At 46.0% G+C, this 15,165-nt stretch overlaps 1 protein-coding gene across 1 annotated transcript in view; it reads right to left on the bottom strand.

Annotated features, from left to right (window-relative positions):
* The window catches only part of PPIL2 (peptidylprolyl isomerase like 2), a 50,160-nt gene that overhangs the window by 10,229 nt on the left and 24,766 nt on the right, over window positions 1–15,165 (bottom strand). The window contains exons 11-14 of the mRNA XM_058158489.1: window positions 15,080–15,155; window positions 13,242–13,348; window positions 5,687–5,776; window positions 3,254–3,287 (exon numbers count right to left, since the gene is read on the bottom strand). Coding sequence (XP_058014472.1) covers window positions 3,254–3,287; window positions 5,687–5,776; window positions 13,242–13,348; window positions 15,080–15,155 — 307 coding nt within the window. The remainder of the gene's footprint in view (window positions 1–3,253; window positions 3,288–5,686; window positions 5,777–13,241; window positions 13,349–15,079; window positions 15,156–15,165) is intronic.

The following is a 15,165-nucleotide window of genomic DNA, read 5'->3' as shown; positions in this document are numbered from 1 at the left end:
ACAGAATAAATGGAGTGGAGTGGAGTGGAGTGGAGTGGAGGGGAGTGGAGTGGAGTGGAGTGGAGTAGAGTAGAGTAGAGTAGAGTAGAGTAGAATAGAATAGAATTTTATTGGCCAAGTGTGATTGGACACACAAGGAATTTGTCTTGGTGCATATGCTCTCAGTGTACATAAAAGAAAAGATACGTTCATCAAGTAGAGTAGAGTAGAATAAGAATAGAATAGGAAGATAGAACAGAAAAGAACAGAAAATGGAATGGAATGGAATAAATGGAGTGGAGTGGAGTAGAATAGAATAAACATTGGAATGAAGAATAGAACTGAACGGAACAGGGAACAGGAACAGAACAGAATAAATGGAATGGAATGGAATAGAATAGAATAGAACAGAAAATGAACAGAACAGAACAGGAATGGAATGGAATGGAATAAACAGAACAGAACAAAACAGAACAGAAAATGAACAGAACAGAATAGAAAATGAAAAGAAAATGAATAGAATAGAATAGAATAAAATAGAATGGAATAGAAAATGAATAGAATCAAATAGAATCAAAAATGAATAGAATAGAATGGAACGGAATATGAAAGATTGTGAAATGGGGCAAGACTCACTTAATGACTTTCTTGCTCAGCAGTGGAAATGTTGGCCTCAATTGCGGTCATAAAGCCGAGGACCGCCCGTACACATGTTTTAAATGCAACTCCGGGCACAGAGAAAGCAAGTGAGCAAAAACGCTCCCCTTCCTTTTTTTCTTTTTTCTTTTCTTTCTTTCAATTCCTCCAGGAAAACCGGGCCCTCCCACGCCTCCCGCCCACCTCGCAGTCGCACAGACCGATCTAAATCCAGCCGTGTGCGCTCACTTTCTCCCCTGCCCACCTGTTTCTTCAGAGCTTTGGTGTGAGGGCTGCAATCCGCAACCTGGATGTGGGGTTGGCCCTTGTAAAGGATTGCTTTCATTTCTGGATTGGGGGGGGGGGGGATAACCCTGCCCCGTTCCTGGCAGGCTCTCAGTCTGGACGCCCTTATTGGGCTGGCAAAAGTACTGTTTGGTTTCTGAAAATCTGATTTTTTATTTTTTTATTTTTTGGTCTCGTGCTTCTCCTCGGAGGAAACCAGGACGGGGAAGGAGGCGGGGATCATTGAGTAGCCATTCTAGGAAAATATTTCACACTGATGCTGGGGGCGAAATTCCTGCCACCACCTGATTTTTTTTTTTAATAAATAAGGCAGCAAACATATTTAATAGCAATAGCGCTTAACTTCTATACCGGTTCACAGTGCTTTTACAGCCCACTCCAAGCGGTTTACAAAGTCAGCCTCTTGCCCCCAAACAATCTGGGTCCTCGTTTTACCCACCTCGGAAGGATGGAAGGCTGAGTCAACCTTGAGCTGCTCAGGATCGAACGCCTGGCAGTGGGGCAGAGTCAGCCTGCAATGCTGCATTCTAACCACTATGCAGCTTGGATGGACGGATGGAAGGAAGGAAGGAAGGAAGGGGAAAAAAAGAAGAACAATAGCAATAGCACTTAGTCCTATATACCACTTTACAGCCCTCTCTAAGCGGTTTACAGAGTCAGCCTCTTGCAAACCTCAACAATCTGGGTCCTCATTTTACCCACCTCAGAAGGAGGGAAGGCTGAGTCAACCTTGAGCCTGGTGAGATTCGAACTGCCAAATTGCAGGCAGCTGGCAGTCAGCAGAAATAGCCTGCAATACTGCACTCTAACCACAACAACCTCCTTGTGAGGTGGGTTGGACTAAGAGTGCGCTTTCTTGCATAAGGTGGGACTAGAACTCACGGTCTCCTGGTGACTGTCCCAAACTCACCCAGCCGGCTAAATTGGGATTAGAACTCGTCGTCTCCTGACTTCTAATCTAGTCTAGTCCAGTGTCTAAACCATTAAACCAAACTAGCTCAAAATTTGCAGGCTCTCCCCTCCCCAAATCCTGAATGTTTTCTCAACTCCACAGCTGAGATGTGTCAATGGATTTTGAACAGACCTCATTTTTTTCTATTAAAGTATGAATAATTTAGTCGATTAATTTAAGAATGCCAGCAGACTCCTCCCATTTTTGGCTACCATAGACTAACGAGGTTTTTCCTCCTCCTACCTAGAACGGCAGTCACGAACGGGTGGTCTGTGGACTATTGGTGGCCTGCAGAAAAATTATTTGCATTTTTTACATTGCACTAAATCAGGGCTTCTCAAACTATGGCCCTTGGGCCAGATATGTGCAATGAACGTTTGTGTTGCTGCAGAGTCTCTCCCTTCGGGGTCTTTTTGTGTGGGTCGGGGTGTGTGTGTCAGAAATTCCGACTCTGGGTCTGCTTCAGCCTCCTGGTGCGGGGCTTTGGGCAAAGGCTGGAGGGAAGTGCTGCTGGTGGCGAAGAGCCGGAGGGCCTCGTTCCAGTGGGACTGCCTCATGGCCTGGGACTGGTTGAACATCTCAGCCCGCTGAGCCTCCAGGCGCCGGTACCTGGCCTTGCACTCCTGCAGGTTTTCCCTCTGCTTGGAAAGCTTATGCTCCTAGTCCTCAGTGAGGTGCTTCTGCTGAGCCTCCTTCTTGGTCAGATCCAATTTGAACTGAGCTGTTTTGCCAACTCTTTCTCGTGGTGGCTGCTTAGCTCCAGCAACTGCTTCCTGTTGGGGCCCTAAGGAGCCCAGGCGGGCAGGAGAGGAGGGGCTGGGAGGGGAGGGGCGAGTAGAGGCTGGCGAAGGGCCCCTCGATGTGACTGACATAGAGTTGGCCGCGTCCAGAAAGTCACATGACCACCTAGCCACACCCACCCAGCCAGTCATTGGGCAGATCGTATTAGTGGTCTGCGGGATTTAAAATTATGAATTTAGTGGTCCCTGAGATACGAAAGGTTGGGGACCCCTGTCCTAGAGGGCTTATAAAGAACTACAAAGGGCCTCCGGTGGCTCAGCAGACTAAGTCTGTCTGTTATTAACACAGCTGCTTGCAATTACTGCAAGCTCAAGTCCCACCAGGCCCAAGGTTGACTCAGCCTTCCATTCTTTATAAGGTAGGTAAAATGAGGACCCAGACTGTTGGGGGCAATAAAAGTTGACTTTGTATATAATATACAAATGGATGAAGACTATTGTTTAACACAGTGTAAGCCGCCCTGAGTCTTCGGAGAAGGGCGGGATATAAATGCAAATAATAAATAAATAAATAAATAAATAAACTAAAATCAATCGAACCAGGGGAAAAAAAGCAAGAAAATCGTGAGGTTCTTTTTACCTGTTCCCGTCCCGGTTGGGTCTCCACCTTGAATCTAGATGATCAAAAGATAAAGACAGTGTAAGGCGGGATGATGGGGGGGGGGGGGAAGCTAAACAACCATGGATTTATTGTTTGAGATCATTCAAGATGTTACTTTTGATCGGCCCATTGGAGAAAAGAAAACAAAATTTTTATTTTATTTTATTTCCTTCTCCTTTAACTGGGGCCCTGCCGCCATCAATCAAGTAGCTCCCAAAAGGAGCAAATTAGAATAATCAGAGTTTCAGATGCTGAGGAGGGAAGGAGGGGGAGAATAAAAGGGTGCCAAAGGGTGAAATTCAGGTAGTCCTCGACTTACAACAGTTCAGTTAGTGACCGCCCAGAGTCACTAACAACGGCACTGAACAAAGTGCCTTACGATGCGGTTTTCACACTTTCGACCTCTGCAGCAGTTCCAAGCTCATGTGCTCAAAAATTCCAGATGCTTGGCCGCCGGTTCGTATTTATAACGGTCGCAGTATCCTGGGGTGTGTGTGTGTGTGTGTGTGTGTGTGTGTGTCACGTGATCCCCTCTTGTGACCTTCTCACAAACGGAGTGAATCAGGGAAGGCCGATTGACTTAACAACCGGCTGACTACCTTATCAACCACTGATTTATTCACTTAACAACCGTGGCAAGAAAGGTCGTACAATGAGGCAAAACTGAAACCGATTATTTCTGGCCGCAAGAAATGTTGCGTTCAGCTGCGGTCGTTAAGTCGAGGACTACCTGTATCTGAGAAGACGGCTTCCCAGGTTGAGCAAGATGAGCGCCTGGACTTGTGCAACGAGGGCGGTAAGGGAACCGAGCAGGTCTCTTGCACTCTGGAACACGTTCTCTTCATGTCAGGTGTTAAGTTTTACGTCCACTCTGCAGTTGATGATCCAGAGGGGATGGCGACAACCACATCGGGACAGTCATTAATCAAGACCCACAATCTCTCTCTTCTCATCCTCTCTTCTCTCTCTCTCTCCTCTCTCTCCCCCTTCTCTCTTCTCTCTCTCCTTTCTCCTTGTCCTCTCTTTTTCTCTCACGCTTTTGTCCCCCTCTCTCTTCTCATCCTCTCTCTCCCCCTTCTCTCTCTCCTTTCTCCTTGTCCTCTCTTTTTCTCTCACGCTTTTGTCCCCCTCTCTCTTCTCATCCTCTCTCTCCCCTTTCTTCTCTCTTTCTCTCCTCTCTCTTTCTCCTTGTCCTCTTTTTTCTCTCGCTCCCCCTCCTCTCTCTTCTCATCCTCTCTTCTCTCTCTCTTCTCTTTCTTTTCTCTCCCCTCTCCTCTCTCTCTCCTTGTCCTTTCTTTTCTCTCTCTCTCCTCTCTCTCCTCTCCGCTCTCTCCCCCTTCTCTCTCTCCTTTCTCCTTGTCCTCTCTTTTTCTCACACACTTTTGTCCCCCTCTCTCTTCTCATCCTCTCTCCTCTCTCCTCTTTCTTCTCTCTCTCTCCTCTCTTTCCCCCCCTTCTCTCTCTTTCTCTCTCTCATTTGCAGAGCTAACACTTCTAAGAATGCAGAGAAGAGCAATCAGGATGATGAGGGGACTGGAGACTAAAACGTAACGATGAACCATTGCAGGAACTGGGCACGGCTAGTCTAGGGAAGAGAAGGACCAGGGGAGACATGATACATGCTGTTACCCCATGCCTCCCACCGACCCGTACGCTCTCACAGAGAGGGACTTCTCAGGGTGCCGTCTGCCAAGCAATGTCGGCTGGCGGCCCCCAGGGGAAGGTCCTTCTCTGTGGGGGCTCCCACACTCTGGAACGAACTTCCCCCGGGTTTACGCCAAATACCTGACCTTCGGACCTTCCGCCGCAAATTGAAGACACATCTATTTATTTGCGTGGGGCTGGCTTAAATTTTATTGGTTTTAAACTTTCTATCATTAATTTTAAGGGGTTTTTTAGTTTTATATATTTTAAAGTTTTTAGGCCAACTATTTAATAAGTTTTTTAATCTGTATTTTAATTGTATATTATATTGTCTGTTTTATCTTTGGCTGTACACTGCCCTGAGTCCTTCGGGAGAAGGGCAGTATAAAAATCGAATAAATAATAATAATAATAGCAGTCTTCCAATATTTGAGGGGCTGCCACAGAGAGGAAGGGGTCAAGCTATTTTCCAAAGCACCCAAAGGCCAGACAAGGAATAATGGATGGAAAATAATCAAGGAGAGATTCAACCTGGAAATAAGGAGGAAATTTCTGACAGTGAGAACAATCAACCGATGGAACAGAAGTTGCCCTCGGAAGTTGCAGGAGCGTCATCACTGGAGGCTTTCAAGAAGAGACTGGACTGCCATCTGTCAGAAATGGTGTAGGGTCTCCTGCTTGGGCGGGGGGTTGGACTAGATGACCTACAAGGTCCCTTCCAACTCTGTTCATCTGTATCTACCTTTGGCCTCCCGGTTCGATACTCACCACAAAATTACGAATCGATCGGTGAAATATGGTCCCGTCGTAGTAGTTCTTCTTGCAGAGTTTAATGAAGTTTTCACAGGTTTTAGGGGTCTGAGAAAAACAGAAAAGAAAAAAAAAACTCACAGAAGCTGCTTAGAATGGAATCAAGTCTGTTTTTACTCAGGAAAGCCGTTCCGGGTATGAACCACAGCAAAACCCTTGTTCTCTGTCCGTATTTTCTTATCGTATCGGATAGGTTCTCGCCGTTTTCTTTTTCTCATTGGTTATTTTATTGTTCTCTACCTCCGTTTCGTTCACACTTAGAATAATAACTTTATTGTCGCTGAATGTACACTGATCGGCATATGTTAAAATGAAATTTCGTGGCATACCAGCAACAAAGGATCACCGCCTCCAATATATGCATCGTTAACATGACAAAATAAATAAGTAAATAAATACAAAATTATACTTGCATATATTATATGGCACAGAGAAACAACAGTCTAAAAAGGTAAAGGTAAAGGTTCCCCTCGCACATACGTGCTAGTCGTTCCCAACTCTAGGGGGCGGTATTCATCTCCATTTCAGAGCCGAAGAGCCAGCGCTGTCCAAAGAGACTGTCCAAAGTCTCTGTGGTCATGTGGCCGGCATGACTCAGCGCCAAAGATGCACGGAACGCTTCCCACCAAAGGTGGTCCCTATTTTTCTACTTGCATTTTTTTTACCTGCTTTTGAACTGCTAGGTTGGCAGAAGCTGGGACAAGTAACGGGAGCTCACCCCGTGACGCGGCATTAAGGATTCGAACTGTTGACCTTTCAATCGACAAGCTCAGCGTCTTAGCTGCTGAGCCACTACATCCCTAAACTAAATAAACCTAAACACAATTTATTTCAGTTCATTTCTTCCTGTTTATTGTCTTAAGCTGCCTAGAGAAGGCCCACGGCCAGATACAGGCAGTCCCTGACTTACAACAGTTCGTTTAGTGACCATTCAAAGTTTCAATGTTGCTGAAAAAAAAGGGGCATAGGACCGTTTTTCACACTTATGACCGTTGCCACAAATCCGAGGCTCACATGACCAAAATTCAGACTCCTGGCAACTGCTTCATACTTATAACGATTGCAACCTCCTGGGTTCGCGGGATCCGATTTTACAACCTTCCGACAAGCGAAGTCCATGGGGAATCTAGGTCCACGTAACAACCATGTTAAACTAACTTAACAAATGCAACGGTTCACTTAGCAGCAGGGACGAGGAAGGCCGCAAAACGGGGCGAAACGCACTTAATGAACGTTTCAATTAGCAACGTAAATTTTGGGCTCAACGGCGGTTGTAACTTGAGGACCACATGTAATAAATTTTAACCAATAAATCTCAAAATAAATAAATAAGATTAGATTATGGCTGAGATTATCGGTAGCCCTTGACTTGCGATAGTTTTAGTTCTGTTCGAAGTTGCGACGCACCGGGGGGGGGGGGAAAGTGATTTATGAACCAGTTGCTGCATTTTCTACTGGTCCCGTGCTCAAAATGTCGGACCCTTGGCGACTGACTCGTTCTTTACGACGGTGCGGGTGCCGTTCTAACTTTCTTTTTATATATGGGAGCATATATATATATGGGAGCATATATATATGGGAGCATATATATTCTGGGAGCAATCCAGAAGCACGAAGCTGAAGCCTGAAGATGACGAATGAGACTTCGTCGAAACGTTGCCAAGACACTTCCAATTTTACGCAGGAGAAAACCCGAATAACCAAAGACCTACATACAAACACCCGCGAAAACCTCAGAAAACAAACAATATATATATATATTGAATTTCCAAAAGTTAAAATACACAATACAAAAAACCCCCACAATACACAAAAACAAAAAAAACATAAAACACACGAAGACAAACGTGTCAAAATTATGTTAATCATAACAGCTTTTCCTACATCGGTATCTCTTATCCTATCTAACTTTCAACGGTCGCTAAACGAACGTTCGTAAGTGGAGAACTATCTGCAAAAAAATGAATTTTCCAAGGGGAATTTTAAGCTCCATTTCTGCACTTGGGCCAAGCAATAATGAATATATTCAACAGTGGAAAAAAGAGATAAGAGGCGTCTTTCTTTTCACAAACACTCTGTGGGCTGCAAATGATTTTCCTCTGATTTTATTTATATTTATACACACACGCGCTCTCTTTCTCTCTCTCTCTTTCCACACGCATGGAGAGAGAGGGCTCGTTCCCATGGCCACTGGGTGTGCACCAATGCCAGGCGCATAACGTTCTGGCAAGCAAGCCAGGGTTGCCTTAGCAACGTTCCCCGAAAGGAAGGATAAGAAGAAAAAGAAAAAGAAATAACAGCCGAAACCCATTCCTTCCTTCCTTCTATTTTTCCTGCCATTTCGCCACTTAAAAGACCGATTCCCAGATTTGGAATTTGGATGTTGGGGAAGAGAGACAAACACGTTTGCGGCGTTCGAAAAGAACAAAGCATCAACCTCACCAAGGGACGGTGTGGTTTTTCCAAGATTACAGTCGTGGCCAAAATTGTGGGAACCTTTTGGGGAAAGTGTATTTTTGAGGTTTGATGGCTAATAACACCACTTTTTTTTTCCTTTGGAGTTTCAAGATCATCCTATTCCACTGCTGGAATGGCCTGGGAATAGCCCAGACTTTCACCCAATGGAAAATTCTATGGAGCCGACTAAAGAAACTTGTTAATCAGAAGCGACCCAGCAATAAAACCCAATTAATAGAAGCAATCATTCAATCTTGGTTTCACAGTATAACAGCTGCAGAACTCAAAGGCTTGGTTCACTCCACGGAAAGACGTTGTAAGACCGTCATTCATGCTAAAGGTGACCCAACTAAATATTCACTGACATGGTGATCATTTTTGCATATCTCATTTTTTTTATGGGGATAATTTTTATATATCTCATTTTTTCTACGTGTTTCACTATTCTCCTTTATACTGCTCTTCTAATAGCAAATCCTTCCTAAAAGTTATTGCATTACATTCTCGATTAAATTGCCTTTCCATGGATATATAATTTTATGGTAATACCTCCAAAAAAAACAAAAAGTGGTATTATTAGCTAGTTTTAGAAAATACACTTTTCCCAAAAGGTTCCCACAATTTTAGCCACTGCTATATATGACCGGGAGAAATGAAAGAAAGAGGATATTCTGATTTTTTTAAAAAAAAGAACAAAAGAACAGGGAACATTGCAAAGAGGAATTAAAACCCGATTTTAGCTCTGAGATATTGTTCTTCGAAGGAAGTCCACGCACAGCAAGTTATAAAAATTAATATAGGTAGTCCTCCACTTACAACAGTTCATTTAGTGACCGTTCGAAGTTACGACGGCAATGAAAAAAAAGTGGCAGGACCGTTTTTCCACACCATTTGCAGGGTCCCCCTGGTCACGTGAGGACAAATTCTGAGGCTTGCCAAACTGGTTTCACATTTATGACGGTCGCAATGTTCCAGGGTCGTGAGACCTTCTGACGAGCAAAGTCCCCACACTTGGGGAAGCCGAGTTCACTTAAGAACCGTCTTACCAATTTAACAATTGCCAAGGACTCCCTTAACAACTGTGGCAAGAAGGGTCGTAAAATGGAGCAAAAACAACTGTCTCACTTAACAACAGAAATTTTTGGGATTCGATTGTGGTTGTAAGTGGAAGGCTACCTGTATTGTTTATTGTTACTGGTGGTTCTTGACTTACAACAGTTCGTTTGGCGATTGTTTGAAGTTACAACAAAACCGAGAAAAGCAACTTATGACCGTTTTTCTCACTTACGGCCATTGCAGCGTTCCCATGGTCACGTGATCAAAATTCGGACGCTTGGCAACTGGTTTCATATTTATGACGGCCGCAGTTCTCCTGGGGTCATGCGATCCTCTTTTGCGACTTTCCAACAAGCTGGGGGAAGCCGGATTCAACAACTGTGTTACTAACTTAACGGATGCAGGGATTCACTTAATGACCATGGCAAGAAAGGTCTTAAAATGAGACGAAAACTCCCTTAGCCACTGTCTCGCTTAGCCAAGATAAATTTTGGACTCCACTGTGTTTGTCAGTCAAGGGCTAGTCTTGCAGTCTGGCTTGCTTTCTCTGGTTGGTCAAAGCCCAAATTCCTCATTGGAGTTGTTGTTAGTTGTGAAGTCGCGTCTGACCCATCGTGACCCCATGGACAATGTTCCTCCAGGCCTTCCTGTCCTCCATCATCCTCTGGAGTCCATTGAAGCTCACGCCGACTGTTTCAGTGACTCCATCCAGCCACCTCGTTCTCTGCCGTCCCCTTCTTCTTTTGTCCTCCATCGTTCCCAGCATTCAGCTCTTCTCCAGGGAGTCCTTCCTTCTCATTAGGTGGCCAAAGTATTTGAGTTTCCTCTTCAGGATCTGGCCTTCTAAAGAGCAGCCAGGGCTGATCTCCTCTAGGACTGACCGGTTGGATGGCCTTGCAGTCCAAGGGACTCGCAGGAGTCTTCTCCAGCACCAGAGTTCAAAGGCCTCCATTCTTTGGCGCTGAGCCTTCCTTATGGTCGAACTTTCACAGCCCTCCATTGCAACTGGGAAAGCCATAACCATAACTGGGGTGCAAATAATTAAAATGCCCACAAAGGAGAGAAACTGAATGGCTGGGACTCAGAAAGAAGGTCCAGGGCTGGTGTGTCTTGATAGCTCACTGGATGACATGGCTTCTTCCTTCCACTCATGAGTCATCTCTTCCCAGCTATCTTCTTTGGTCTGAAATGATCTCCTGGCTACTGGCTTCTGAAATCCTCACGAGTACATTAAACCAGGGTTCTCGACAGAGGCCACATAAAACGTGACACGGCTTCAACACCTCCCATCAAAGAGATGCACGTGGCACTGGGCCATGGAAGGAGAGTGCGATTCCAGCAATGTAAGGCTCTCAAACGCCATCTGTCAGGGATGCTTTAATTTGGATTGAAGCCCATGACCTCCACAGGATGGTTGGGTGGATGGATGGATGGATGGATGGATGGATGGATGGATGGATGGAAGGAAGGAAGGAAAGAAGGAAGGAAGGAAGGAAGGAAGGAAAACAGGAAGGAAAAGAAGGAAGGAGATAAAGAGAGAAGGGAAAGATAAGAACAAAGGGAAAGAGGTAAAGAGAGAAGGAAGGACCAAAGGGAAGGAGGAAGGATAAGAAGGAAAGAAGGGAAAGAGATGGAGGAAGGGAGGGAGGGAGGGAGGGAGGGGGCGAGTGGAGCCTGAAGACATAAGAAGAAGGAAGAAAGGAGATAAAGAGAGAAGAGAGATAACAACAAAGGGAAAGAAGTGAAGAGAGAAGGAAGGACAAAAGAAAGGGAGGGGGGAGGATAAAAAGGAAAGAAGGGAAAGAGATGGAGGGAGGGAGGAAGGAAGGAGACACAGAAAAAGAGGGAGGAAAGAAGGAAGGAAGGAAACAGGGTTCAGGGCTATTGAACAGGCAGAGAGAAAAAAATGGAAAAGCTCTGTGTTTAAGGCTCCTGCACAACGCCAAGTTGTGACAAGTTGGTGCCTTTGCCCATTCTTCACATCCGAAGCCAGCGCTGCACAGATTCCTTGCTTCTCACCTCCACACGGAGGATCTAAAAATACACCCTGGAGGCAAATCTCTTCCCATCCCACCTCCTCCCACCCTCAGGGAAATGGATCTGTCGTGTCGCACTCCCCCTCCGACGACCGGGTCTAGGAAGTCTGTATCAAGCATGGCCACGAAGCCTCTGCAGCTTTGCCAAATTCCTTTCAGATTTCTCAGGGCAGGCAGGAATCCAAGTTGTGACTTCAGCAAACTAAAAGAGACTTTGCTGGACTCAAAGTTGCTTGACTCAAGCTGATCCTTTATATAGGCTGTGGCTCCATGACTCAGCACTTATCCAGGCCTGCCCCTCCCTTCCTTCTGCTGACGTCGCCTCTCAGATCTCTGGAAGCGGGGATCCGTCCACTGTGAATTCCCTTCCTCTGGATCTGCTGCCAGTAATTCCAGCACATGGCTGGCTCCCTGCTCACACGCTGTAGGAGTGAGGTTTGTTTGTTCATTCCTGACATTCTGTCCGGCCATGGGGCCAGGGCTGGGGGCATGCCAGGCCGTTCCTCTTCATTATCAGACTCTGAATCTGATAGCAGGCCCGGAAGGCGACAGGAGGGGCCCGGCTAAGGAGAGGAGGGAGGACGAGGCACAACAGGATCCAGGTAATCAAAGAGCATTCCTCTTGGAAGCTGATCGCATCAGCTGTTTTTAAAACACCACTCCGTTTTTTATACTCCAGGCATCACGACCACTACCCAGCCCCAAATTTACGTCGCTGAGCATGAATAATAAAAACATCACAGGCGGGAAGCCAAGCTTTTGGACGGCCACTTGCCTGAAGTGGTGTATGGTTTCCTGCTCGACCAGGGGCTGGACTAGAAGACCTCCAAGGTCCCTTCCAGCTCCATTTTGATCAAAATTGTTTGAAATCTGGAAAGATTTTAACAGATGAGCTGTGGTTAAAATGCCGTGTGGCAGGGCTAATTCTGCCGGCTGCCAGCAGTTTGATCCTAACCAGCTCAAGGATTGACTCAGCCTTCCATCCTTCCCGAGGTTGGTAAAATGAGGACCCAGATTATTGGGGGCAATAGGCTGACTCTGTAAACCGCTTAGAGAACTGTAAAGGCACTATGAAGCTATATGTAAGTCTTAATAGCTATTGCTATTTATTCCTTCCTTCCTTCCTTCCTTCCATCCATCCATCCATCCATCGTGCACAGTGGTTAGAATGCAGTATTGCAAGCTAACTCTGCTGACCGCCAGTTCGATCCTGACCGGCTCAAGATTGTCAGCCTTCCATCCTTCCGAGATCGGTAAAATGAGGACCCAGATTGTTGCAAGCAATAGGCTGACCTTGTAAACTGCTTAGAAAGAGCTATAAAGCATTGTGAAGTGGTATATAAGTGTAAGTGCTATTGTTCTTCCTTCCTTCCTTCCTTCCTTCCTTCCTTCCTTCCTTCCCTCCCTCCCTCCCTGCCTGTGATTAAAATGCAGTATTGCAGGCTAATTCACTGCCCACTGCCAGCAGTTCAATCCTGACTGGCTCAAAGTTGACTCAGCCTTCCATTCTTCTGAGGTGGGTAAAATGAGGACCCAGATTGTTAGGGGCAAGAGGCTGACTCTGTAAACCGCTTAGAGAAGGGCTGTAAAGGCACTGTGAAGTGGTTTACAAGTCTAAGGGCTATTGCTATTCCTTCCTTCCTTCCATCCATCCATCCATCCATCCATCCATCCATGGTGCACAGTGGTTAGAATGCAGTATTGCAAGCTAAGTCTGCCCACTGCCAGCAGTTCGATCCTGACCGGCTCAAGATTGACTCAGCCTTCCATCCTTCCGAGGTGGGTAAAATGAGGACCCAGATGGTTGGGGGACAAGATGCTGACTCTGTAAAGCTTAGAGAGGGCTGTAAAGTGGTATATAAGTCTAAGGGTTATTGCTATTTATAGGACCATCCGCCTTGAAGCATTTGAAGGACCATTTGAAGACTTGGCAACCAACGGTAACGAGCCGACTAACTCCTTACCATGTCGCAGTGAAGTTCCAGGTTGAGGTCTCCTTGGTTGGTGTGTAACCGGACGTAACCCTTCTTCTTGACATACCGGTACCGCACCACGTCGTCCTCAACGGCAGCTGTTGACAGAGGCCACATGGTTTCAACTTATGCGTTATTATTATTTTGTTTACTTACGTTTCCTATTTCTAAAGCATCTCCCTCCCCATCTCTCTTAAGGCTGGTTTAATGGGTAGCACGCCCTTTGCAATGAATTGAATCTAATTCAATAAAAAGAAGGACCGGGGGTGACATGATAGCAGCCTTCCAATATCTCAGGGGCTGCCCCAAAGAAGAGGGAGTCAAGCTATGCTCCAAAGCACCTGAAGGAAGGACAAGAAGCAACGGATGGAAACTAACCAAGGAGAGAAGCAACTTAGAACTAAGGAGGAATTTCCTGACAGTGAGAACAATGAACCAGTGGAACAACTTGCCTCCAGAAGTTGTGAATGCTCTAACACTGGAAGTTTTTAAGAAGACGCTGGACAACCATTTGTCTAGAATGATATACATTTTCCTACCTGAGGAGGGGGTTGGACTAGATGGATGTTGGAGTTTTAAGTGGACAATCAATTAAATATGAGCCAGCAGTGTGTGACGGCAGCCAAAAAAGCAAAAGCAATCCTAATAGAGGCATTCAATCAAAAACAGGTGAAGTACTAATACCACTTTATAATGCCTTGGTAAGACCACACCTAGAATACTGCATCCAGTTTTGGTCGCCATGATGTAAAAAGGATGTTGAAAACTTCTAGAAAGAGTGCAGAGAAGAACAACAAAGATGATTGGGGGACTGGAGGCTAAAACATATGAAGAATGGTTGCTGGAACTGGGGATGTCTAGTTTAATGAAAAGAAGGACAAGGGGAGACATGACAGCAATGTTCCAATATCTTGGGGGCTGCCACAAAGAAGAGGGGTCAACCTATTCTCCAAAGGAACTAATTTAATGAAAAGAAGGACCAGGGGTGACAGGATAGTTGTCGTGTCCCACTCCCACTCTGACGAATGAGTCAAGGAAGTTCGTAACAAACTTGGCAACGAAGCCTTTGCAGCTTGCCAAGTTCCTTCGAGGTTTCTCAGGGCAGGCAGGAGTTCAAGTTGTGACTTCAGCGATAGAGTCCGATATCAGCAAACTAGATAAGACTTTGCTTGACTCAAGGTTGGAATGCCAAAAGCAGGTCCTTTATATAGGCTGTGGGGTGTGGCTCCATGACTCAGCATTTATCCAGGCCTGCCCCACCCCTCCTTCTGCTGGCATCGCCTCTCAGATCTCTGGAAGCGAGGGTCCTCCCACTCTGAATTGTTTTCAGCTGGATCTGTTGTCAGCTTCTGGGAAAGGGAGGGGTCAGAGGGAGTAGGGCCGAGTAATTCCAGCACCTGGCTGGCTTCCTGCTCTGAAGGCTGAGCCAAAGGAACACACGCTTTATGAGTGAGGTTTATCGGGCTTCTCCTTTCACTCCTGGAATCCTCTACGGGCATGGGGCCAGGGCCGGGGGCTAGAGGCATGACAGGCCGTTCATCTTCATTATCAGACTCGGAGTCTGATAAAAGGCCCGGATGGAGACGGGAGGGGCCCGGCTGAGGAGAGGAGGGAGGACGAGTCACAACAATAGTAGTCTTCCAATTTCTCAGGGGCTGCCCCAAAGAAGAGGAAGTCAAGCTATTCTCCAAAGCACCTGAGGGCAGGACAAGAAGCGATGGATGGAAACTAAACAAGGAGAGAAGCAACTTAGAACTAAGGAGAAATTTCCAGACAGTGAGAACAATTAATCAGTGGGAAAGAAGTTGCCTCCCGGAACTCCATTTTACCTGCTTCGTGGGTCGTCTCAGGCGCCATGGCTGTGGATGTGAATGAAGCGCTGACTCTCCCAGTGGAATAGTGAGCCTGTTAGGAA

Source organism: Ahaetulla prasina, chromosome 15 (genome assembly GCF_028640845.1).
Source record: "Ahaetulla prasina isolate Xishuangbanna chromosome 15, ASM2864084v1, whole genome shotgun sequence".
NCBI lineage: Eukaryota > Metazoa > Chordata > Lepidosauria > Squamata > Colubridae > Ahaetulla > Ahaetulla prasina.
The sequence above is the reverse complement of the archived record's forward strand: the minus strand, read 5'-3'. Positions and strand labels throughout refer to the sequence as shown.